The following is a 25,194-nucleotide window of genomic DNA, read 5'->3' as shown; positions in this document are numbered from 1 at the left end:
TGTCCTACTAAAAATGTGTAGTGATGCCCTTGGTTCTACATAAAAAAGACTTAAGTAGCCTCAATGCAGTTATGTCCTTTTATAGCTTGTGGTGTAGCTTGCTACTTTTCAAAAGAGTAGTTTAATTGAATTATGGATAGCTTGTAGCTTGGTAGTCTGCAGTTTAAAAGAAGCTTCCCAATACTATTTCTTATTTTTATACCTACAGAGAGCCATTTAGTTGATCTGTGGGGTTTTTATAATGATGGTGGATGAGTTTACATTATTATTTGATTGCAAGTGCAGTATATGACGACGTGATGGGCTGCTGGTCACTGGGAAGTTTAACTATTACATAAAGCCTGTACTTACACAGTCACAAATCTGTCACATACTACACTACGTGCACATACATACTTCTGCTCATCCACAAATACACATACAGAATCATTGTTATTCCTGTCTCTATTGAAGATTTAATCTGAACAGCCTGAGAGATCATAATATATATTTATAGTCTGCAGTCCTGGTGCTGTATGGGCTATTCAGCAGAGCAGTACCTATAAAAGATGGACACAGTTGCAAAGAAACGTTCACAGATTGCATGGAAGATATACAGTATGTTTCATATCTAAACATCATGTTCAAATAAAGACTGAGAACTCATTAAATGGGATCCAGCCTATAGATCTCTCTCAGGGTGTCACGGGTGAAGATCAGTATTAATTTTCCTCTCTGTACTTCTTGTGTTGCCCGGACTGCACTCAATGGGATTTCTGCAGTTGTAGTACATGTTTTATTCATCCATTTCAGTTGACCTGTGAGTTTTTTTTTAATGGTGGCAAGTGAGTTTACATTATTATTTGATAGCAAGTGCTGTATATGAAGTGGTGGGCTGCTGATCACTGGAGAGTTTTGCACTTTGATCCTGTTGCAGGAACACGCATCAGCACGTTTACCCAGGCTGACCTGGCCTCCCGCAACATTCAGTATGTCCATACCAGTGAAGAGGAGACACACTCCGATGACTTCACCTTCACTGTATCTGATGGAGGAAATGAGGTACACACACACAGTTTTATGTAGCCTGACAAGCCAGACCCACATCAAGATGTTTGGTCTGGAAACTCACAATTGCCAGGGCTCAATCCGAGGGGCGGGATAAACGGTTGTCTTTCAAACTCCCTCTGCACGGCGTGAACACGCAATTGGATAGCGTTACAACCAACCAGAGCAACAAAGGTGAAGCAGAGCTCGTTGAAAGATTAAACTTTCTGCGTATCCGTTCGGCAAAACTCAGAACACATCTTCCATTCTTAAGAATGACTTCAGTGCCGTTCTTTGTTCTTTTCTCAGAGAAAAGCTTAACTCCAAGTCTTCCAGAGTCACGGTCAAAGCTGATTCGAAAGACCGCCGTTCACCAGTTTCTGTTTACTAGAAGCACGCAAACGCAACTCGGCCGTTACTATGTTAAGCCCCGCCCACCGACTCTATACACGATGTGATTGGCCCAACCAGAGTTTGGCTTTTACAGCTCAGATAGGTATTGAGATTTGCTAGACGACACTCGCGGCAGATTAGATTTGCTGCAAATAGGGTGCGTCTAGATTTCTAGGCTAAGTTTTATGAGGACTTTCCATAGACATAATGCTTTATACAGGTCCTTCTAAAAAAATAGCATATTGTGATAAAGTTCATTATTTTCCATAATGTAATGATAAAAATTAAACTTTCATATATATTTTAGATTCATTGCACACCAACTGAAATATTTCAGGTCTTTTATTGTTTTAATACTGATGATGTCGGCATACAGCTCATGAAAACCCAAAATTCGCAAAAATCTAAAAAAATTAGCAATCATGAAAAGGTTCTCTAAACGAGCTATTAACCTAATCATCTGAATCAACTAATTAACTCTAAACACCTGCAAAAGATTCCTGAGGCTTTTAAAAACTCCCAGTCTGGTTCATTACTCAAAACCGCAATCATGGGTAAGACTGCCGACCTGACTGCTGTCCAGAAGGCCATCATTGACACCCTCAAGCGAGAGGGTAAGACACAGAAAGGAATTTCTGAACGAATAGGCTGTTCCCAGAGTGCTGTATCAAGGCACCTCAGTGGGAAGTCTGTGGGAAGGAAAAAGTCTGGCAAAAAACGCTGCACAACGAGAAGAGGTGACCGGACCCTGAGGAAGATAGTGGAGAAGGACCGATTCCAGACCTTGGGGGACCTGCGGAAGCAGTGGACTGAGTCTGGAGTAGAAACATCCAGAGCCACCGTGCACAGGCGTGTGCAGGAAATGGGCTACAGGTGCCGCATTCCCCAGGTCAAGCCACTTTTGAACCAGAAACAGCGGCAGAAGCGCCTGACCTGGGCTACAGAGAAGCAGCACTGGACTGTTGCTCAAATTTTGCATGTCATTCGGAAATCAAGGTGCCAGAGTCTGGAGGAAGACTGGGGAGAAGGAAAAGCCAAAATGCCTGAAGTCCAGTGTCAAGTACCCACAGTCAGTGATGGTCTGGGGTGCCATGTCAGCTGCTGGTGTTGGTCCACTGTGTTTTATCAAGGGCAGGGTCAATGCAGCTAGCTATCAGGAGATTTTGGAGCACTTCATGCTTCCATCTGCTGAAAAGCTTTATGGAGATGAAGATTTCGTTTTTCAGCACGACCTGGCACCTGCTCACAGTGCCAAAACCACTGGTAAATGGTTTACTGACCATGGTATTACTGTGTTCAATTGGCCTGCCAACTCTCCTGACCTGAACCCCATAGAGAATCTGAGGGATATTGTGAAGAGAAAGTTGAGAGGCGCAAGACCCAAAACTCTGGATGAGCTTAAGGCCGCTATCGAAGCATCCTGGGCCTCCATAACACCTCAGCAGTGCCACAGGCTGATCGTCTCCATGCCACGCCGCATTGAAGCAGTCATTTCTGCAAAAGGATTCCAGACCAAGTATTGAGTGCATAACTGAACATAATTATTTGAAGGTTGACTTTTTTTGTATTAAAAACACTTTTCTTTTATTGGTCGGATGAAATATGCTAATTTTTTTGAGTTTTCATGAGCTGTATGCCAAAATCATCAGTATTAAAACAATAAAAGACCTGAAATATTTCAGGTGGTGTGCAATGAATCTAAAATATATGAAAGTTTAATTTTTATCATTACATTATGGAAAATAATGAACTTTATCACAATATGCTAATTTTTTTAGAAGGACATGTATACTGTACAAATTTTGAATTCTATCCCTTAAACCTTACCCTTACTGAAAACATTCAGTGTTTTTACATTTTCAAAACAAACAAAAAAACTAACAAAAAACCATGTGGAACACATTTTGAAGGGGGGAAAAAATTATATCCTTGTTGGGACATTTGGTCCCAAAAATATAGGGAATAACTGGACCACACACACACACTTAGTGGAGCCTTATTGGGGAAAAATTGGGGGTTTAAAATCTGAACATGAGCATAAAGGATTCTGAAAAATGTAAAACAATGAAATGTTATGTCACTACTCAAATAAGTATATTTGTGGCATTGATCATGTGACTCTTTGTTTTGCTCTTCCAAAAAAAGCACAATATGGTCCTTAGATCGTCTAAAATCATGCATCGGGTTTTATACAGAATTTGCTAAATACCTGCTGTTTTGTTACATTTGTTAAACTGTTAAATAAAACTATTAAAACTATTGTTTTTGTTCATAAAAAAATAAAAACTATACAAATATTAGTATGTAAAAAACATAGAAATGTTGCCTTGGCAACTAATTGAAATAAAATCAGTTTGCTAAATTTAGAAATAAATATATATAAAAATAAAAGCTAATTAAAAAGAATAAATACTAAAATAATGCTGGCTGCTGCCATAAAAGCGAATGAGGCCAAGGTATTTTGAAATTTGTCTGATTTTTCAATTCATCTTTTTACTCAAATTGTTGTCCTGATTATATAATTTGGCATAAAAAATGATTACACATACTTGTCCTTCACCATAACTAACACTGATATAAACATGAACATGCCCACCTTTCTCTTTCTATTTCTCATTGAACACATGCTGAGCACACTTCCTCCCACCCTTCCTCTCGCCTATTCATACTCTCTTTCTTTCACCTCTTTTCTTTCCATTATAAATGCATACACTCCCACACACACACTAATTAGGGCCGAAAGAGCTTGAATAAACACAAGCTGTGAGTGAGTGTCTAAAAGAGATTAACATACCGGAGCATTCAAGTTATCCCACAATAGGGTCTACTCTCAGTAGGAAACCGTACTCTTCTGCCATTTTTAATGGGAAATGATTTGCAAATATACACTGTGTTTGTGCTTGGCTGCTCAATTAAAGATGCATTATTTATTAATGGTGTACTACTCCATATGGCATCCATCTTAGACTTATACTGACACCTAGTGGTGTGGATGCAAAGTGCAGAATATAGAAATGCTGTGACAGTCTGCCATGATTCATTATTCCATACGCAAAAGTCTCCAGTAATAGTATGGTTACAGAAATAAAGTTTGTAGTATTTAGCTGGTCATGGCTGTCCACACAAGGTGACCTTATCAATGTAAAATAGGCTAAAACAGTTTTTTTAGGCTACCATCTTTATCTCTATTTTACATTTTAATCATGCTTTTCAAAAGTATACCTCATATGCATAGTACTTAGTACATCTTAAATGCACTAATTTTCTGTTTTCTTTCCACACTTTTATGAAGGATGAGCTCATTTTAGTTGTAGGGGTCTGCTTTTCTGTATGCTTGCTCTCTCTACTGTGATTTGATAATTACATAAAGCTAATAAGTGGGAAATTAGATTGTGTGCAGCAGAACAATTGAGCTCATATCTAGATTTAATTAACGAGTACTCTGTGCATTTAATTATTTCATTACTGTTGTGCGGTTGTCCTCCAGATTTCACAGACATTCTACATCACCATCCGGCCGGTGGACGACTCTCTGCCCGTCCTGCAGGTGCCAGGGATGAGGGTGCAGGAGGGTGTGAGGAAGACCATCACTGAGTTTGAGCTGAAGGCTACGGATGCTGACACAGAGGTATCAATGTTCACAGAAGTTTACCCCCAACTTACCCCAACTTTCAAATATACTGTGGTTGTGCCTTATTTATTCTTTATAACGTTTTTTTTTTTTTTTTTAAATGAAGTTAACACTTAATAAGATTAGTTAACTACAGAGCATTTATTAATCTTAATTAATGCTAATCTTAGCATTTACTACTACTTTTTTTAGATCGAAGGTTTTATCTATTAACATTAATTTTCTGTTAACTTACATGAACATTTTTATTAACTAACATTAACAAAGGTTAATATATTGCTAATTGTTCAGTGCACATCATGTTAATTAATGCATTAACTAATGTTAACAAATGAGACCTTATTGTTGCGTTTTACAAAACGAAAAAAAATAAACGTTAGATTGTACATTTTTACATAGGGTTTAAGTGGAAAATGTTCGTTTTTAAAGTGGATTGTATGTTTAATGTTACTGTAATGGGTTTCTGTGCAAATTGAATATAGTGCAGACCAGAGATTTCACTGTGGAGTAGAAATGGAGAGTGGAATTGGATGATTTTGCCTGGAGCATTTTTTTTTCCTAACACATTACTGGCCATAATCCAACTATTAAATGTCAGAAAGATTTCGGCAGGTATGGCGGAATAAGTCCTGCCTTCTGTAAATAAAAGAGCCAGTCACTGATTGATAAAATACTGACTGCAGCTGCCTTTAGAAGCTTTGGTTGCTACAGTCAATGGCTGAATCTAAAATCGCGTACTTCCCTACTATATACACTGAACAAAATTATAAAGGCAACACTTTTGTATTTGCCCCCATTTTTTATGAGCTGAACTCAAAGATCTTAGACTTTTTCTATGTACACAAAAGGCCTATTTCTCTTAAAGGGGTGGTTCTGTGTTTTTTTCTAGGCTTGGTTGTGTTTATGGGGCGCAGTATAACATGTCTTAATACTTAATACTAATACTTTTTTTAAATGCAGAATTTTTCTTATCTTTTACCTTTATTCCACACCGCTGTCTCCACTGTCCTTTGAACGGCTCGTTTGCTTCCTGCTTCTATGAAGCCCATCCCTCCGAAAAACACAATGGTCTTAGATTGGTTATATGGCCAAATGTAGTTTGATGTGTTTTTATTGGCTGAAGTGCCAAGCACAGGTTTCCGGAAATACCACGCCCCTTACCATTACGGGTAAATACCATTACAGAAGTCACATCTGGAGCAGTGTTAAAGGGGGGGTGAAACACTCCGTTTCAGTCAATCTCATGTCAATCTTGAGTACCTATAGAGTAGTATTGCATCCTTCATATCTCCGAAAAATCTTTAGTTTTATTATATTTATAAAAGAAATATAGGCTGTACCGAGTCTTTCCGGAAAAAAACGAGCACCTGGAGGCGTATCGTGTGGGCGGAGTTAAAGAATGACGAGCGCACAAAGCGGTGACGTCCTCAAGCGTGGAGGAATCCCATGGCTATCGATCTCAGCTAATAGATATATGATCCAGAATCATTCGGAGGCTGAAATAAATTGAACTGGAGAAACAGCAACAGCAGGACGTCCGTCTCTGTGATATGCACTGTATTTAGTGGCCTGTCAACATTTGTGTGTGTTTACTCGCAGTTTATGAGGACATGATTCGGTTTATGGACTATTGTATGTGACTAAACCTTAGCAGTGGCAAGCAAAATGGTTTTGATATTTGATATTTTCAAAAACTTTGATACATTTTTTCCCAGATTCTATGATGAATAGGAAGATCAAAAGAACAGCATTTTCCTGAAAAAAAAAAAAAAAAAAAATATATATATATATATATATATATATATATATATATATATATATATATATATATATATATATATATATATATATATATATATATATATATATATATATATATATATACAATTATGAACAGTCATGTTGTACCAATACAGAGATTGAGCCAGGAGTGGATGAAGAGATGGAAATGGAAAACCCAGAGTGATCACAGATCACTTTGAGGGAGAGAGAAATTACTGTCGCCCTGCTCGACTCGAAATATTCTGGTGCATACAGCTCAGACTCATCCGTCACATTAAACTTCAGTGCTCATTTACTTCTTAGTGGCAATTTAATTTAATTTCACACCTGTTTGATAATCTCTCCATCCAATTCTCTGTTAGGAGGACTCTGTTGCATTCACTATCGTTCAGGCACCTCGTCACGGGACCATCGAGCGCACAAGTAATGGTCAGCATTACCGTCAGACCAACACCTTCACTATGGACGACATCTATCAGAACCGCATCAGTTACAACCATGACGGCAGTAACTCCCTCAAAGACCGATTCACCTTCACTGTCGGTGATGGCACCAACATGTTCTTCATCATCGAAGAGGGTGGAAAAGAGGTCGGTAGACTGTTATTTGACTTTGTCCATGTTGCCAGTTGTTGTCAGTATTGTATTAATTGCTGCATGAAAATATCCTCTCAATTATAGTAAAAACTCGTAGAAATAATTTATAGAGACTCTTTTGGTCATGGTCATCCAAACTCTTTTAAGAAACACCCTGGGAATTTGTAATGACCACAGAGAGTCATGACCTCAGTTTAACGTGTCATCTGAAGGACAGTGCCTATTTAAAGCACAGCCCCATCATTATACTGTAGTATTACGATCCACACCGACCACAGGGTGAACGCCTCCTGCTGGCCTCTCTAATATCTATTTCAACAGCTTTCTCAGCTTTCTTTATTTAGCCTCAGTGAGACTCCAGGTAAGAGCTGCAGTGTGATCTCCATGTGAGGATGGTCCTTACTGGTAAAATAAATAAATACATTTATCATATCATATTTCACAACCATAAAATGCTTTGAGGTTTAAGGTTAGTCTATAGTAATTATAATGTAATTACTTGACATTATGTTTACTTGAGTAAGAAATGTCAATGGAAAGTTCCAACAAATATACACTACTCAGCAAGTTTTTTTTAATGATTTATTTATTTTAAATGAATTAACTATTTTCTTTGAGGATGCATTCAATTGATCAAAAGTGGCAGTAAAGACACATGATGCTACAAATAATTTCTATTTCAAATTAATGTTGTTCTTTTGAACTTTCTGTTTAAAGAATCCTAAAAAACAAAAACAAAAAAAAAACATCAGTTTCCTCACAAATATTAAGCAGATGTTTTCATTTAATCAAGACATGTTTCTCGATCACCAAATCAGAATATTAAAATGATTTCTGAAGGATCGTGTGACATTGAAGACTGGAGTAATAATCCTGAAAATTCAGCTCTGATCACATTAATAAATTATATTTTTACAATATATTCAAATAGAAAACAGTTATTTTACATTGCAATAATATTTTAAAACATATTTACTGTATGTTTGATCAAATAAATGCAGCCTTGATGAGCATAAGAGACTTACCAACAATCTTATGAACCCCCTTTTTTCATTTGTGTATTGCTCATTTCTATATATTTATAAAGAAATGAATATGAATTACCATATAAATCACCTAAATGTATCGAGTCCATTTTTTTAACATAGCCATTTAGGAAGCATGTCAGCTCTCAGTCTCTCCCTCCATCTTAATAACTCCATCCATCAGCAGCGGCTTTTTGCTCTTCTCGCTGCGTCAGCTGGCTGTCAGCTGTTCTGGGAGGTAAATGGTCTCTCGGTGGACATTGAAAAAGGGCACCTCATCTTATCATGAGCCCTATGACATTGTTTAATCAGGAAGACCTAGAACACCATTACTCATCACTTTAAAATTTATATAGGTTTTATCTGGGATTAAATGGATATTAAAGAGGTGGATGATTGCCTCTTTTTACAAGATATAAAATAAGTCTCTGATGTCCCCACAGTGTGTATGTAAAGTTTTAGCTCAACATACCCCACAGATTTTTTATAGCATGTTAAAATTGCCACTTTTGGTGAGCAAAAACATGCCGTTTATGTGTGTCCCTTTAAATGCAAATGAGCTGCAGCCCATGGGGCGGTGCTTCAAGAGCTCCAATTAGCAGCTCTGATTACCTCATGCAGACAGTCAATGAAACTATTTAGCCTTTTATGTTCAAGCCGGAGTTGGACAATGATGGAGAGACTCAAGAAACAACATGTATAATGAGACAGAACATTTCTGAATGGAGTTAACCATCTTTAAGACATTGATCAGCATATTCTGTCACAATAATATCACCCTCTTTGTTGCATGTTCCCTGGGGCAGGGTTTATGTAAATTTCAGGGTTAGTGATGTCACTAACCCGGGAGGAAGCTTGTGTAGTCCCTACCGGCCGTTTGTTGTAGTCCTTAAAAAGTGATTTCTTTAGAAGAAAATATCCCCCGTTTGCTTTGAACTTTGAGCGCTGTACCTTTGCAGATGTTGTTTATACTGTATCAGCAACATTACACACTAACTGAAATCATAAAAGTTAAATCATAATCAACCATCCCTTTAAAGTGAGTATTGTTGGTAAATGAGAAGCATTTACTCTTATGGAAATAAATTACATGTAAATATAAAATTAAATTGTTTGTTTCAGGTTGTCACAGCTGCTCCACAAAAGTTTAAAATTGACATTTCACCTGTTGATGACGGGACCCCTCGTATTGTCACCAACCTTGGCTTGCACTGGCTGGAGTACATGGAAAATAAGGTCTCTTTAATAACACTGTTTTGTATGTATAATCACATAAGAACTCAATTAATTCATGTGATTGCTCAATGAGTTGTTGACGTCTCACTTTTGCCTCCACATTTTGATGTGAAATGCAATTTTAGGCGACCAATCTGATCTCCAAGAAAGAGCTTCTCACTATTGATCCGGACACCGATGATGGACAGCTGACTTATGAAGTCACTACAGAAGCAAAACACGGCTACCTGGAGAGTAAACTCAATCCTGGCAAACCTATCACCTCTTTCACGCAAGGTATTATTGACACCTCCCAAAGCACACTACATGGCTGAAGCTGTACTGTGACAACCCCACCCCCCCACCCCCAACACATGATGGCGTCGTTTTAATCCTCAGCGAATTAGATATGCAATTTACTCTGAATAAAGGTTTCCACGTCTACCTAACCACTATCTTTATTTTTGTTTTTCCCCTTCCACAAGCATTCCGCCATAATAATCATTGACCTCTTTTCATGGATCAACTCTGCTGAATTAGTATTAGAATTGATTTGGTATTTTTTTTTTCCTTTGACACACCATGGGCCCTATTTTAACAGATCTAAGCACATGGTCTAAAGCGCACGGCGCTAGTGCATTTGGGGTGTGTTCGAATCCACTTTTACTCGTTTAACGACGAGAAAAATTTTCAGCATGCCCGGCGCATGGTCTAAAAGAGTTTGTCCCTATTCTCATAAAGAGTAATGGGTGTGTTTTCGGTGTAATGTGCAATAAACCCATCTTCTCATCTCCCATTCTCTTAAAAGCCAGTTGCGCTTGCACCATGGCGGAATTTGCGAGTGGGAAAGACTGAACACTCCTTTTCTTTTTAATATTTAAAAATGTTTTTGTGCTGCTGCGCATCCCTGTGTAAGCATTGGGTACTCACATTGTGGACTTGCCTATAGGTGCATATTACTAACGTGCTCTATTGACTTTAGACCAGGATTTTTTGGTCAATGCCGCAGTCTAATTTAGTTGCCTCAAAATAGAAACAGGCCATCAATGCACCTGAAAACACCTTGTTTTCTCGTTTCAATGCATGTGCTTAAAAAAAAAAAAGATAACTACGTTGGGCTGAAACTTGCACAAAAAACCCACTTCCGTGGTGCCTGGCATGTGAATGATTGATTCATCCCGAAACTGATTCATTTTGTACAAAAACAAAAAAGTGTGCAGGCTAACAAGCTTCAGTCTTGCAGTGTGCAACTGCCGTCACATACTAAATACGCCTGCATCAAATTGTATTGCACCAAGAGTGCATTTGGAGTTGTAAAATGTAATCTTAATTTATTTTGTCTTGCAGCTGACATAAACCTAGGCCTTATCCGATATGTTCTGAGTGAGGACAGTGTTCGAGAGACCATGGACAATTTCAAGTTTCTTGTGAAGGACAGCAAACCCAACATCGTCAGTGACAATGTGTTCCACATCCAGTGGTCTCTTATCAGCTTTGAGCACAAGAGGTTTGCCTGCCTCGAATTTTGTTCTAGATAAATTCTTCATCCAACTAACCTAGTTTGTTTAATGAATTCATGAAATGTATTCTCTCTGCAGCTACAATGTGAGTGAAAAAGATGGAACCGTGGCGGTCACAGTAAAGAGGACCGGTAATCTGAACCAGTATGCTATTGTGCTGTGTCGTACCGAGCAAGGCACTGCCACCTCTACCTCCAGCATGGGCTCTCGAGCCGGACAACAGGACTATGTTGAGTATGCTGGACAGGTATGTTCTATGTTCTTCATTATTTCAAAGTATTCCTTTGTAATAATCAAATTCGCTTTAAATTGATAGACACATTATTAGTCTAGAACATTCAGAAGCTTTTTAATGTTCCTCAGGTTCAGTTTGATGAGAGAGAAGACACCAAGGTGTGTACCATTGTTATCAACGATGACCAGGTCTTTGAGAACATCGAGAGCTTTAATGTGGAGCTGAGCATGCCAGTGTATGCCCTGCTGGGGTCAGTGACCCGAGCTAAAGTCAATATCAATGACACGGAGGATGAACCCACCCTGCAGTTTGATAAGAAGACATACCACGTCAATGAGAGCACGGGCTTTATCTTTGCTCCTATTGAGAGAAAGGGTCAGTGGAACCAGTTCTTACAAGATAAAGCTTTTAAAAGATCTTCAGATATGCATATGTTGCGAATCATATTCTCCACAGTAATTATATGCTCAAGAATGTAACTGCATATTTAATTTTGAGCACAACATTTGTTAATAATGTAAGGACCTGTCCTAATCTGAATACTGGGGGTGTTGTGCGTATCGTTTAAATTGGATTTAGAGATACGTGACATATTGGGTCCATATTGTTAATCATCTTATATTATAGATTTTTTTGTTTATTGGTATCAGTCAGTATTGCAGTTTTGCACATTTTTCATTTACATTTTTATATATTGTACATGTTCCCCCAATTTTTATATTCATACTTCCTTCATTAAAAAAAAATAATTATAATATTATGATCTATAAATCCAAAATGTTAAATATTATGCAGTTTAATATTGGGCATCTGTCAGTTTTCAATTAAAACATGAAAATGAATGGCTTATCAATCAGAATTTATTTATTTAATATTTATGTAGACAAAGTAGTATAAATACTATAGATTTTAATATTGGCCATTTGTCGGATATTAGCTGTAATATTAATTATTAATGATTAATAATTATAGATTTTTTTGGCTAGAATTTTTTTATATATTTTTTCTGTTTAACCTTGAGCATTCCTAAAACAATGTACAAATTGCTTGACTAAATTGATCTGTACATGGTTAATCCATAAACCCCATAATTTATCAGTCCATGACTTGCCACTTCTGAGAGGATTTAAAGGGATAGTTCACCCGAAAATTCAAATGCTGTCTTAATTTACTCCCGCTTAAGTTGTTCTAAACCTGTATGAGTTTATTGCTTCTGCTGAACACAAAAGAAGATATTTTGAAGAATGTTTGTAATAAAGCAGATAGAGCAGCCATTGTCTACCATATACTTTTTTCCCCTACTATGGTAGTGAATGGCTGCTCTATCTGCTTGGTTACAAACATTCTTCAAAATTTTGTGTTCAGCAGAGCAAAGAAACTCATACAGGTTTAGAACAACTTGAGGGTGAGTAAATGATGACAGAATTTTCATTTTTGGGTGAACTATCCCTTTAAGATAAAAAATAAGTGTGTTTGTGGTAGGACTAAAATAAGAAATGATCACCATCCTTTTAAAATGATCATCTTCATCACCGTGAGTTATATGCTAAAGGTCCTCTCTTGTGTTTGTTCAGGTGACACCAGCAGCACAGTCTCAGCCCTCTGCTACACTGTGCCTAAGTCAGCCCGGGGCAGCAGCCTTCACGCTCTTGAGTCCGGCTCTGACTATAAGACCCGCGGCATGAGCAGCGACAACAGAGTCATCTTTGGCCCAGGTGTGAGCATGTCCACCTGTGACGTAAAGCTGATTGATGACAGCGAGTATGAACTCTCGGAGGAGTTTCAGTTGGTGTTGTCGGATGCCTCAGACAACGCTCGGATGGGTGATGTCACCGTGGCTAAAGTCATCATAGACGGGCCAAATGATGCCTCCACTGTCTTCCTGGGCAACGGGACCTTCACCTTCAGTGAAGATGCAGGTTGGTGAAGATCATCTGTTGTATGCCGTATTATGGGTATTTTCATATTCAGTTTTGTAATTTGTCCAATACAATGCCTATGCAATATTTAAAAGTCTCAAATATCTTCCCACAGGCACCATTGAAATCCCTGTTTTGCGGCAGGGCAGTGACCTTTCCTCAGTAACCTCTGTGTGGTGTGCCACACGTCCTGCAGAACAAGATTCGGCAACGCCTGGTGTAGACTACATCCCAAGTTCCAAAAAGGTGGAGTTTAAACCAGGCAAGACGGAGGAGGTAATAAAAACACACTGTTCTCACATGTGTTCTGACATACACTGCAATAAATCAAGTAAAAAATATTTTGTGTGTGTGTGTAGACATGCAGTTTGACCATAATGGATGACATCCAGAACCCTACAATTGAAGGGAAAGAGTCCTTCATTGTTTTTCTTAGCTCTCCTAATGGAGCAGTTCTGACTGAACCATATGAAGCCTCTGTCTACATCACGGACACCACCCAAGACAGTGCGTTTATTTGTCCATTACAATGGTTATCACTGTGATTTAGCAACCATGTAACATCAAATGTTTTCTTCTTACAGTACCTAGCATGCAGTTTGAGAAGCTGGCATATACCATAAAGGAAAAAGATGGTGTCCTGCACATCCCCATTTTCAGAACAGGAGATCTTTCCTATAAGTCTTCCGTCCGATGTTTCACACGTACAATGTCCGCCATGGTCATGGACGACTTTGAGGAGAGGAGAAATGCAGATGATTATAGGATCACCTTCCGAAAAGGGGAGAAGGTACAATAAAATGTGTTTTTTCATTACTTAGTTTATAATCACTTCAAAAAATTTCACTTGAGCTAGTGGAATAAAAATGTGAAAACCTATTGCTTCTGATTGGCAGATGAAGAATTGTACCATATTGATTCAAGATGACTCCGTGTTTGAACCTGAAGAGGAGTTTCAGGTCCACCTTGGAAGCCCGCAGGGTGATCACTGGATTGGAGCCATGATAGGAGTCAATGACATTGTGACTGTGACCATCACAAATGATGAAGATGGTGAGTAGTTAGCATGTTGCTTTAAACAGATTTGAACCATTCATTTTTCAAAGAAAGCTCTTGTAGAGCATTGCGCTAGCAACAGGGAGCAATGGATTCGATTCTCTGGGTGATATAATTCAATGTGTCTGCCAAATGAATATAGAATAAATAAAAAGCACATCATGCATTTCAGCACCTACGATTGAATTTGAACAAGCCTCGTACCAAGTTCGGGAGCCCCCTGGTCCAGATGGAATCGAGGTTTTGAATATCAAGGTTATTCGTAAAGGAGACCTTGACCGCACCTCCAAGATTCGATGCAGCACAAGGGATGGATCGGCCCAGTCAGGTGTAGACTATAACCCAAAGAGTCGAGTCCTTAAGTTTAGCCCTGGTAAGTATTTTTTATTTTTATGTTTTTGTTTAAGGCTATACCCTCATTCTAATCTATGATAAATGTGTTGTGTCCTCAGGTGTGGACCACATCCTGTTTAAGGTAGAGATTCTGTCCAACGAGGACAGAGAGTGGCATGAGTCTTTCTCATTGGTCCTTGGTCCAGACGACCCTGTTGAAGCCGTGCTTGGAGAGATTACCATGGCAACGGTCACAATCCTCGATCAGGAAGCTGCAGGAAGTCTCATCCTTCCAGCCCCACCCATTGTAAGATTTGTACAGTAGATGCTTGTGGGACTGATATTAGGATAGTATATAGTATATCAAAATCTGAATACTTGTCAGTTCAATTAAAATGTTTAATTGAATAGCATCATAACTAAGCAAATATATATATAATTTTTTTTTTAATGCAATTTATTCCTATGATGGCAAAGCTGAATTTTTTGCATCACTACTCCAGTCTTCAGTATCACAAGATCAGAAATAATTTTAAGTTACTCCTAATATTTTTGTGGAAACTGTTATACAATTTTTTCCATTCTTTTTGATTAATTTAAAAAGAAAAGTATTCAGTTGAAATATAAATATTTTGTAACATTATAAATACATTTACAGTTATTTCTGGTTAATGTAATGCATGTATATAAAGAACCTAAAGGTTTGAATTGTAGTGTATATTTTCCCCCTCAAATATACTGAGAAAAGTCTGGAAATTTAAGATATTTGTCTACAATATTGTGACAGTTAAGTATTTCACTGCATAAATGTCACAAAAGTCACTTTAGAAATCAGTATATTATTTCAATATCATTGGAAAAAAAATGTTTATACTGTATTCTACTAATCTATTTATATGTGTCTTAATCCATATATCTAATATTATAGCTATGAGATCTCAGAAGTCTTTTGATTTTGAATCATGCTGTTAAAGTTCAGTTTCATGTGGAATTTTTTGCTTCTCCTAACAGGTGGTGTCTCTGTCGGACTATGACTATGTCCAGGAGGTCACTAAAGAGGGCAGTAAGAAGTCTCCCTCTCCTGGGTATCCGTTGGTCTGTGTGACTCCCTGTGACCCCCATTACCCCAAATACTCAGTCATGAGAGAGCGCTGTGAGGAGGCAGGCATCAACCAGACCTCTGTCCACTTCAGCTGGGAGGTCGCAACTCCCACAGACACCAGCGGAGCACGGTCACCCTTTGAAACAGTGACGGATAACACACCTTACACCACAGTCAATCATATGGTCAGTCTGTTACTACGTTTATAGGCTGTTTGTCATAGATAGAATATTACAATTGTTTTTAATCTACTATAATTCATTTAATTACTGTAATCAGCCATGTGATTTGTCACTTTTAATATGCATACCGGTATATACATTAAATATATATTTTTGCTACACAGGTCCTGGACAGTATCTATTTTAGCAGACGCTTCCATGTGCGTTGTGTAGCTCAGGCCAGGGATAAAGCCGGGCATCTGGGAACTCCACTGAGGAGCAACATTGCCACTATTGGCACTGAGGGATCGATATGCCACACCCCCGTCACCACGGGAACCGCTCGAGGCTTCCAGGCCCAGTCCTTTATAGCCACTCTAAAGTACCTGGATGTCAAACACAAAGAGCATCCAAACAGGTCAGGAGAGACTTTTTGTTAGCAAATGATAGAGTACAGACGTAGAAGTCTTTAATGTGTTAACAGATCCCAGTAGAGTTTTGAGGAAGAGGAATTAAAGACAGTTTTTGATTAAAACCGCAGCTGTAAGGCTTGTGGAGCACTACATTATTTTTGCCTCTGGGCAAAGCAAGATCAAAATGAATTTATACATTATACATACATGAAACAGGAAAAAATATAAACCTGTTAGACAACTGCAGATCCAAACCAATACATTTCCCAACCTATGTTCAGAAAATAGCAATTTTTAAAGTGAGTATTTCTTTTTTTCTCTGAACAGGATCCATATCTCAGTGCAGATCCCTCATCAGGATGGAATGCTTCCATTGGTGTCCACCATGCCTCTGCATAACCTGCATTTCCTGCTCTCCGAGTCTATTTACCGTCAGCAGCACGTCTGCTCCAACCTGGTCACACTTACAGACCTACATGGCATCTCTGGTGAGAGTAGCGGCATACTACAGTAGATCAGATCAGATACAAACCAATCTTATCCACCTTTGTAATTTAAGAATGGACGCAACCATCTTTAACTTGAACGTGCTTCCAATTATTTTAATGTTATGCTCCGTGATGTTGTAAACTTTTATTTGTATTCATGTTATTTTAATTTAGTATCATAAGCACAAATACCTTGGTTTGTCGTGCAATTAGTTTTACCATTTTCTGCACTTTGTTATTCTTTTGGTTAATTACTAATGAACATTCACTTGCACATTCACTTTTTCAGTGTTGAAAAATAAGGTTAATATTCTACAGTATTGAATTGGCAAAATTGCTTTATATTTTATGTGGAATAATCTTTACAGAAGAATGCTTCAATATGGAGTTAAATGTTAAATATAAGGACTTTAGAACATTGCTGAGCAATATTGAACATATTTTCCAACTCTAAAAAAACACATTGTAAATTCTCCCCCAGAAACCGGCTTCTTGGATGACGTGTCGTACGACAGCATATCCCTGGGCCCTGGATATGACCGTCCATATCAATTCAACCCCAGTGTTCGAGAACCCAGAACTATCCAGCTATACAAGCATCTCAATCTGAAGAGCTGCATATGGACTTTTGATGCGTATTATGACATGACAGAGCTTATCGATGTTTGTGGAGGTTCAGTAACTGCTGACTTTCAGGTTCGTTTGAACACTTGATTTGCGTCCCATCGTAAATGATGCACAATTATTACTGTCTAGCTGAAATCTGAAGTGGCAGATTTAGCCCATACAGTAATTCATATGAGTGTGCGATTGCATTTTTTGCAGGTCAGGGATTCAGCTCAGTCATTCCTGACAGTTCAGGTGCCGCTTTATGTGTCCTACATCTATGTGACGGCTCCTCGTGGATGGGCCTCCCTGGAGCACCACACAGAGATGGAGTTCTCCTTCTTTTACGACACAGTCTTATGGAGAACAGGTACATGTCATGTTTCATCACCTGACCCAAAGCCAGTGGACATACTCGCAATCTCAATCTGTGTTGTATAACCTGCTGTCATCACCTAACTGTGTTAATGTTGCAGCTGTTGTTTCTTTACTCTAGGAATTCAGACAGACAGCGTGCTGTCAGCTAGATTACAGATCATTCGGATCTTCATTAGGGATGACGGAAGGCTGGTGATCGAGTTCAAAACTCATGCCAAGTTCAGAGGTCTGTAGTCTGTGTTTTTAGCTATTTGTTCTCATTTGATTGTATTTGTGAACATAACTTGCCCCCAAATTGTATTTGGATACAAATGGACACAATTTAAAAATGAATGAATGGCATTGAATTTGAGCAGGGTTTCCCAAATGAGGGAACTGCAGGGGGTTTGTTGATTAAAAAAATTGATGGAAAGCTAATTCATTAAATTGAATGTTAATTTGAAATTAATGGGGCAATATAATACAATTCAAATAGCTTAGTGTTGCAATCAAATCAAATGCTGCAAAGTATATAGTCACGGTTGTGCTGTGTGTGTGTCATTGTGTATGTGTCTTTAAAGATGTGCATTGTAATTGAAATCAACAGATGCAAATAGATGAATTGTAATAATAATAAAAAAACGGCATACCTCTCCAAAAATAGCTGTGGCGTACACTCGACGCACAAGTAAAAATGGGGCTTAAAGGGTTAGTTTACCCAAAAATTAAAATTCTGTCATTAATTACTCAGTTCATCTTCGGAACACAAAGATATTTTTGTTGAAATCTGATGGTTCAGAAAGGCACACCAGAAATTGACACCAATGTCATTTCCTCTTTCAAGACCCATAAAAGTCACTAAAGACGTCGTTACAAAGTCCATATCACTACAGTGATTCTACAATCATTTTATGATTGTGACGAAAATAGTTCATGTGAGCAAAAAAACAAAATAGCGACTTATAAAGTGATGGGCCGATTTCAAAACAAAGTTTAGAATAGTTATGAATCAGAGTATTGATCCATGATTCGGATCGCGTGTCGAACAGCCAGACTGCTGAAATCACGTGACATTGGCGAGCCGAATCATGAATCGATACACTGAATCATAACATTCGAAACTTTGTTTTGAAATCAGCCCATCACTATAAAAGTTATTTAGTTGGGGGGTTTTTTGCACACAAAAACTATTCTCGTCGCTTCATAAAATTATAGTAGAGCCGATGTAGTGAGATGGACTTTTTAACGACATCTTAAGTGCCTTTATGAGTCTTGAGAGAGGAAATTACATTGGTGTCAATTTCTGGTGTGCCTATCTGGTCTGGTGTGCCTTTCTGCCTGTTCCGAAGATGAACTGAGGTCTTACAGTTGTCAAACAACATTAGGGTAAGTAACTATTGACAGAATTTTTTGTGAACTAACCCTTTAGTGTGCCATTCACACAGACCGCATTTTTCCATTCCACTCCACTACTTTTCCATTTGTTTTTCTAAACGGATGCCTAAGACTGAATGAGTGATAAAACTTTCATCTCCCTCTAGGTCAATTTGTCCCTGAACATCACACCCTCCCTGGACAGAAGTCTCATCTGATGGCTCCAGATCACTTGGGAGGCATTGAATTTGACCTGCAGTTGGTGTGGAGCGCACAGTCCTTTGATTCACCCTACCAGCTCTGGAGAGCCACAAGCTCTTACAGCAGGTGAGCGGCGTGTAGTCTAATGATCACAACAAAGTGTATCTACCTTAATGCCACTGACCGTGTACTTGCTGTTGTACTCTAGGAAAGACTATTCTGGGGAGTACACAGTCTTCCTCATCCCCTGCACAGTACAGCCAACACAGGCATGGGTTGACTCTGGGGATAAGCCTCTTTCCTGCACGGCCCATGCTCCAGAGAAGTATGTTTCCATGGAGCTTTTCCATCCATAACTCCTTGAGGACTCTTAAATGACTTTTTGTGTTGGAGATGTTTTTCTGAGCGGAGCCAGCAGTGTTGAAAGATATTGCAGTTGTCATCCACTTTAAGTCGTCCTGCTTTATTGGTTTCATCAGACGCAGACTGTGTGTGTGAGTCAACAGTATTCAACAACATGCAATGGCTTGTAACACTCTCTTTCTCTCAATAGATTCCTTCTGCCCATAGCCTTCCAGCAGACCAACCGGCCTGTTCCTGTAGTCTACTCGCTGAACACTGAATTCCAGCTTTGTAATAACGAGAAAGTCTTTCTAATGGATCCTGCTCTTGCAGACATGTCTGTTGCTGAGATGGACTATAAAGGAGCCTTTTCGATGGGTAAAATTAGCAAATTTATGAAAACATAGGGTTACTGCCACCATTATGCTTTTCATTTATCGTTGTTTGATATTACGCAGGTCAAACGCTTTATGGTAGAGTACTGTGGAATCCTGACCAGAACTTGAATTCAGCCTACAAGCTGCAGCTGGAGAAAGTATATTTGTGTACTGGGCGGGATGGATATGTGCCCTTCTTCGACCCCACAGGAACCCTGTATAATGAAGGTCCTCAGTATGGCTGCATTCAACCGAACAAGCACCTCAAACACAGGTTCCTGCTTCTGGTAGGTGTCTATTGTAACAAGCCCAGACCTGTTTCACTGGTCTAACAAGATTAATTTGGTGTGGTTAGGTTTTAACTGAAATACTTTTGTGGATGGAAATTTCCAAATGGTATTGTGAAGATCAAACTCTTGTATACATTGGAACTAATATTGAAACAACCGATGTGATACAATATTACAGTGCAAAGTTTTAAAGATGCAATGAAAATAAGTGAAGAGGTAAAATGATGGCAACAATCAATTTTTAACCAAGAGAAAATTAGCAGTTTTCCATTTTCAATAAGCCCCGGTATGCAATTTCTTTTTAAATAAATGAATACATTTTAAAATGTAATTTATTCATATGATGGCATAGCTGAATATTCAGCATAATTACTCCAGTCCGGTGTCACATGATCCTCCAGAAATCGTAGTAATATGCATAGTAATTTGTTAATTCGATTTTTTTTGCGCAAACAAAGCCCTCCGAAATGTAAGTTTAAACCAGTGAAGTCACATGGATTACATTTATGATTTCTTTACTACCTTTCTGGAGCTTAAAAGCGGTAGTTGCGTAGACTGTCAATTGAGGGACAGAAAGCTCTTAGATTTCATTAAAACGCAATTTTCATTTGTGTTCCAAAGATGAATGATTGTCATGTGGGTTGGAACGACATGAGGGTGAATAATTAATGATAGAATTTTCATTTTTGGGTGAACTAACCCTTTAAAGCTTTCATTAATAAAAACAATCGGCCAAGACAAACACAGCAACAACATTACAATAATATTAACACTGGAGTCCTCTGATGTAATTTTCTGTACAGACAATAACACAAGATGCCTCCAGTTCCAGTTGAGTGGTCTGATATTTAGCATTGATATAGGGGACAGTAAATAGTCCGAAAAAATAGATCACAAGATGACATAATTAATCTGAATTATGTATTCCAGTGACCCATGTAATAGTTGTACATAATGTATCACATAGGATAGGAAGCAGCCTGATGTTTGCGACCGCTACTTCCACGATGTTCCCTTTGAGGCCACCTTTTCATCTGACATTCCCGACCTCCAGTCCTTGTCCGCAATGCCAGGTGTAGATGGCTTCACAATGAAGGTTGATGCCCTTTATAAGGTCAGTGGCTGTAAGATTCTCCCCAAAAGTCAAGCTGTTAAACAGACCTTCTCTTTGACACACACTAGAAATCTTGGCAAATGTCACAGCCAAAGCTTTTCCATTGTACCCTTCAGGAAAATGCCTTAATCTGTTTGTTTAGGGACATATGCCTGGCAGTCTGCCATGGCTATAGGGAACTTGACTAAAGGACAAGAGCTTTTTTGTTGCGTTTATAAAAAAATCCTGTTTGGTGCATCTACTTTTCTTAAGGTTGAGGCTGGGCACCAATGGTACCTCCAGGTCATCTACGTTATTGGACCCGAGTCCATATCTGCTCCCAGAATCCAACGCTCAGTGACCTATGAGCTCAAGCGAAGTCGACGAGATCTGGTGGACCGTTCAGGTCGCCTAATGCTGGATGAATCCCTGATCTACGACAATGAAGGTGACCAGGTCAAGAATGGTACCAACATGAAGACCTTGAAGCTTGAGGTGGAACCATCGGGCACCTTCAATCCCCAAATGGGAGGATCCATTGGGGGTGGCGTGGCTGCTATCGTCCTACTTTTCTTGGTCCTTCTAGCCTTCTGTCTTATGGTCAGGAAGTGCCGCAGGGTTGTAAAGAAGAGGCCTGAGAAGGTGGTGGAGGATTATCCTCTGAACACGAAGGTGGAGGTTTGCATAGAACGTCTGGAGAAAAACCTCAATAGCAAGCACTGCTCTGTAAGAAACGTCAACGTCCTAAACAAGAACCCTGAGACTTACAAGGTCAATGGGGTCAAGGTCAAACAGGTCAATCTGGAGGTAAAACTCCACAACAACCTGAATGACGGCACTGAAGTCTGACCTTCTAGAATATTTAATGAGAAAAAATAAACATTTTCTATGAATATTTGTAATAATGACATGTTGTTAATGTATTTTTGTATGACCATGAGGACAAAAGGGAAAGTATGCTTGCCAGCTATGCAGTGTAAATCATTTCACAACTGAGCTACCTCAAACATAAATGATTAACGCATAATGGTGTCATCAGATCTTATGTTTCCAATCTCAGTTTTAAATCATCGCTCTGTATGAGGATCATACAATGGCTCAGTGGTAGCTCAGCCACTTTGTTTAAATGAATGGAGAGTTTGTATCGCTGCACCTGCTATTTTATCATATCTGTAAAAATACATAAAGTATTAAAGGAAGGATGAGTGCCAATGCTTTGGACCCTGGTGAGTGATGTAAATACGTATATTAAGTGCAATTATTGGATGACATGGTCGTCCATGTATTTTGATCTGGTTTTGATGCTCATTGTGTAATTTACTTTTGGCCTGATCACCGGTGTGCCATGCTGATATTTGTCAAGTGCGATTTTATTTAATTCCAAATCTGAATAGACTGCCCAAAGTGATGCATTTGTTAGTTTGTGTAAACCTTCAGTACTTGCAGATAAGAAACCATGTGTTTTGATTATCTGTATGATTATAAAGATTATATAGTCAGTCTGCTGACTGCATTTACATGCTGTAGCATCTATTATTTTACAACACTGGACAAAAAAAAATATATTTTTACAGATTACTGTCTGTACTGATATAATCAAACACTACCAAAAATCTTTACTTTTTATGATTATTGACTTCATGTTATCTTTGATTATTTAGTCTGGTATTAATGTTGCATCATGTATTAAGGCACATGTATTTTATTTTATTCTGTATATGTAAAAAAAAGATCTGAAATTTTGTATCAAGTCATCTTATGTTACATGGTGCTAATTTGATCAAGAATCTTAAAGCACTGGGTGTAGTGTGGGAAATGCTGATGATTATTTCATAGTGAGTCACTTCTCCCTCTGTGTCTTTGTAATTTTGTTTTGTCCATTACTAAGTCTCTAAGTGAGTGCCTATTTCATAAAGGAAAGTTTTGTAGATGTCAGTTTTTGGTGCTATCATTTATGGTGAAATAATCAACATGATGCCTGTACTAGTGCCTTTTTAGCAATAAAATAAATTAATAAACTTAATATTCCTAAAGTGGGTCACATTTTGCTCAAATCAGATATATGACTATTGATTCTATCATCACATTTAATTTTAGGAGAATTTATGTGAGTTTAGGTTGTATACAATATATACTGCCAAAAGTATTGGTACACCCCTCCAATTCATTGAATTCAGGTGTTCCAATCTCTTCCATGGCGTCTACAGACTGCTTCTACAAACATTTGTAAAATGTTCTCTCAGGAGCTCAGGGAATTCAAGTGTGGTACCGTGATGGGTTGCCACCTGTGCAATAAGTCCATACAGGAAATTTCCTCACTACTAAATATTCCATGTTCAACTGTTAGTTATTCTCCTACACAGCCATGATGTTTATTATAACTATATTATAATAAATTATATAAATATGCATAAACACATGTTAAATTACTGTATGTAATGACTGTGGCATACTTTGCTGAAAAGTTGCACCCCCCCCCCCCCCATACTATAGAAGTCAACTGGGCCCATTAACTGTTAACAATGAATGACCCATTATGTTCAGAAGAATAAAGAAATTCATCCTATTCCTTTAATAATATATTGTTAAAAGTTCACAAGCAGATGAACAAATGGAGGATTTAACTGGAGTCAGTACCTCATATATCTGAAAATGTCCACAAGACTCATTTGTGTCAGTGTTGTCCTCTTTTTTCTGAAACTATATACCAGGGGTGGGTAATTCCAGTCCTGGAGAGCCACTGACCAGCAGAGTTTAGCTCCAACCCTGATCAAACTCACCTGCCTGCCTGTAGCCTTCTAGTACGCCCTGTCCCAAATGGCACACTTCATGTGCACTTTCGGTCTTGTGGACTTACAATGGCCGTTGCGTGCGCGCGTCCGTTAAATCCATAAGACCGCAGGGTGTCCCCTTTGTCATTTTAGGTCTCAGAAGTGTGCTCGCGTCGCGAGCCCCCCCTTTGTGACCGTTATGTGCATAGACATCATATAGATCATTATATGATGTCTGGTTGTGCGCCCTCGATGCGCACTTCAGAGTAGAGAGCGGACTCAGAGGAAGACTGTGAGGGTTTAGGGTGCCATTTGGGACAGGGCCGTAATCCTGAAGACTGATTAGTTAGTTCAGGTGTGTTTGATTGGACTAAACTCTGAAGGAAATTGGCCCTCCAGTACTGGAATTGTCCACCACTACAATGCAAATTAAACTAATATTGGTCTACACGAAGCCAGAGCTTTCCCAATCTTTTTTACTCCTTGTTTCAAGAAATATCTGCGCCCACACGAGATCACCGAAACCGACTATGTAGTTTGCATGCCAGGCCAGTGTGTGGCGCTGTAATTCTGCCACAGAAATACACTAAAAATGGAGAAGACTTGTGGCTAGAAGGGGTACAGTGGTAGGAAGTGGGGCAAAATCACACGATAAAATAATAAATACATATGTGGGGGGGGGGAATTGCAAAAAAAAAAAGCAAAAAATTATTCACTTGTCAATAATTCAGATTTATACAATTCAAATTCAGATCATTTTGTCATATTTCTAGCTCCATAAGGCTCACAGTGCACAGAATTTGCCAACTTTTTGCAGAGTCAATTGCTACAGACCTCCAAACTTTGTGTGGCTTTCAGATTAGCTCAAGAAAAGTGTGTAGAGCTTCA

The 25,194-nt window shown here is 38.6% G+C and overlaps 1 protein-coding gene across 2 annotated transcripts in view; it reads left to right on the top strand.

The window, feature by feature from the left end:
• The window catches only part of fras1 (Fraser extracellular matrix complex subunit 1), a 149,537-nt gene extending 126,001 nt beyond the window's left edge, over positions 1 to 23,536 (top strand). For both annotated transcript variants that reach the window (XM_067438432.1, XM_067438431.1), the window contains 27 exons: positions 917 to 1,041; positions 4,907 to 5,047; positions 7,195 to 7,422; positions 9,576 to 9,689; positions 9,815 to 9,965; positions 11,016 to 11,175; positions 11,267 to 11,435; positions 11,552 to 11,798; positions 12,998 to 13,342; positions 13,458 to 13,618; positions 13,702 to 13,849; positions 13,927 to 14,132; positions 14,239 to 14,395; positions 14,571 to 14,771; positions 14,851 to 15,038; positions 15,743 to 16,018; positions 16,180 to 16,412; positions 16,735 to 16,895; positions 17,377 to 17,591; positions 17,721 to 17,871; positions 17,998 to 18,105; positions 19,400 to 19,559; positions 19,642 to 19,758; positions 19,987 to 20,153; positions 20,234 to 20,439; positions 21,410 to 21,556; positions 21,809 to 23,536. In XM_067438432.1, coding sequence (XP_067294533.1) covers positions 917 to 1,041; positions 4,907 to 5,047; positions 7,195 to 7,422; positions 9,576 to 9,689; positions 9,815 to 9,965; positions 11,016 to 11,175; positions 11,267 to 11,435; positions 11,552 to 11,798; positions 12,998 to 13,342; positions 13,458 to 13,618; positions 13,702 to 13,849; positions 13,927 to 14,132; positions 14,239 to 14,395; positions 14,571 to 14,771; positions 14,851 to 15,038; positions 15,743 to 16,018; positions 16,180 to 16,412; positions 16,735 to 16,895; positions 17,377 to 17,591; positions 17,721 to 17,871; positions 17,998 to 18,105; positions 19,400 to 19,559; positions 19,642 to 19,758; positions 19,987 to 20,153; positions 20,234 to 20,439; positions 21,410 to 21,556; positions 21,809 to 22,384 — 5,258 coding nt within the window. In that variant the 3' untranslated portion in view covers positions 22,385 to 23,536. The remainder of the gene's footprint in view (positions 1 to 916; positions 1,042 to 4,906; positions 5,048 to 7,194; positions 7,423 to 9,575; positions 9,690 to 9,814; positions 9,966 to 11,015; positions 11,176 to 11,266; positions 11,436 to 11,551; positions 11,799 to 12,997; positions 13,343 to 13,457; positions 13,619 to 13,701; positions 13,850 to 13,926; positions 14,133 to 14,238; positions 14,396 to 14,570; positions 14,772 to 14,850; positions 15,039 to 15,742; positions 16,019 to 16,179; positions 16,413 to 16,734; positions 16,896 to 17,376; positions 17,592 to 17,720; positions 17,872 to 17,997; positions 18,106 to 19,399; positions 19,560 to 19,641; positions 19,759 to 19,986; positions 20,154 to 20,233; positions 20,440 to 21,409; positions 21,557 to 21,808) is intronic.
• Positions 23,537 to 25,194: the final 1,658 nt, after the last annotated feature.

The sequence above is a fragment of the Pseudorasbora parva genome, chromosome 3 (genome assembly GCF_024679245.1).
Source record: "Pseudorasbora parva isolate DD20220531a chromosome 3, ASM2467924v1, whole genome shotgun sequence".
NCBI classification, from domain to species: domain Eukaryota; kingdom Metazoa; phylum Chordata; class Actinopteri; order Cypriniformes; family Gobionidae; genus Pseudorasbora; species Pseudorasbora parva.
Note: the sequence above shows the minus strand (reverse complement) of the source record. Positions and strands in the feature narration are given on the sequence as shown.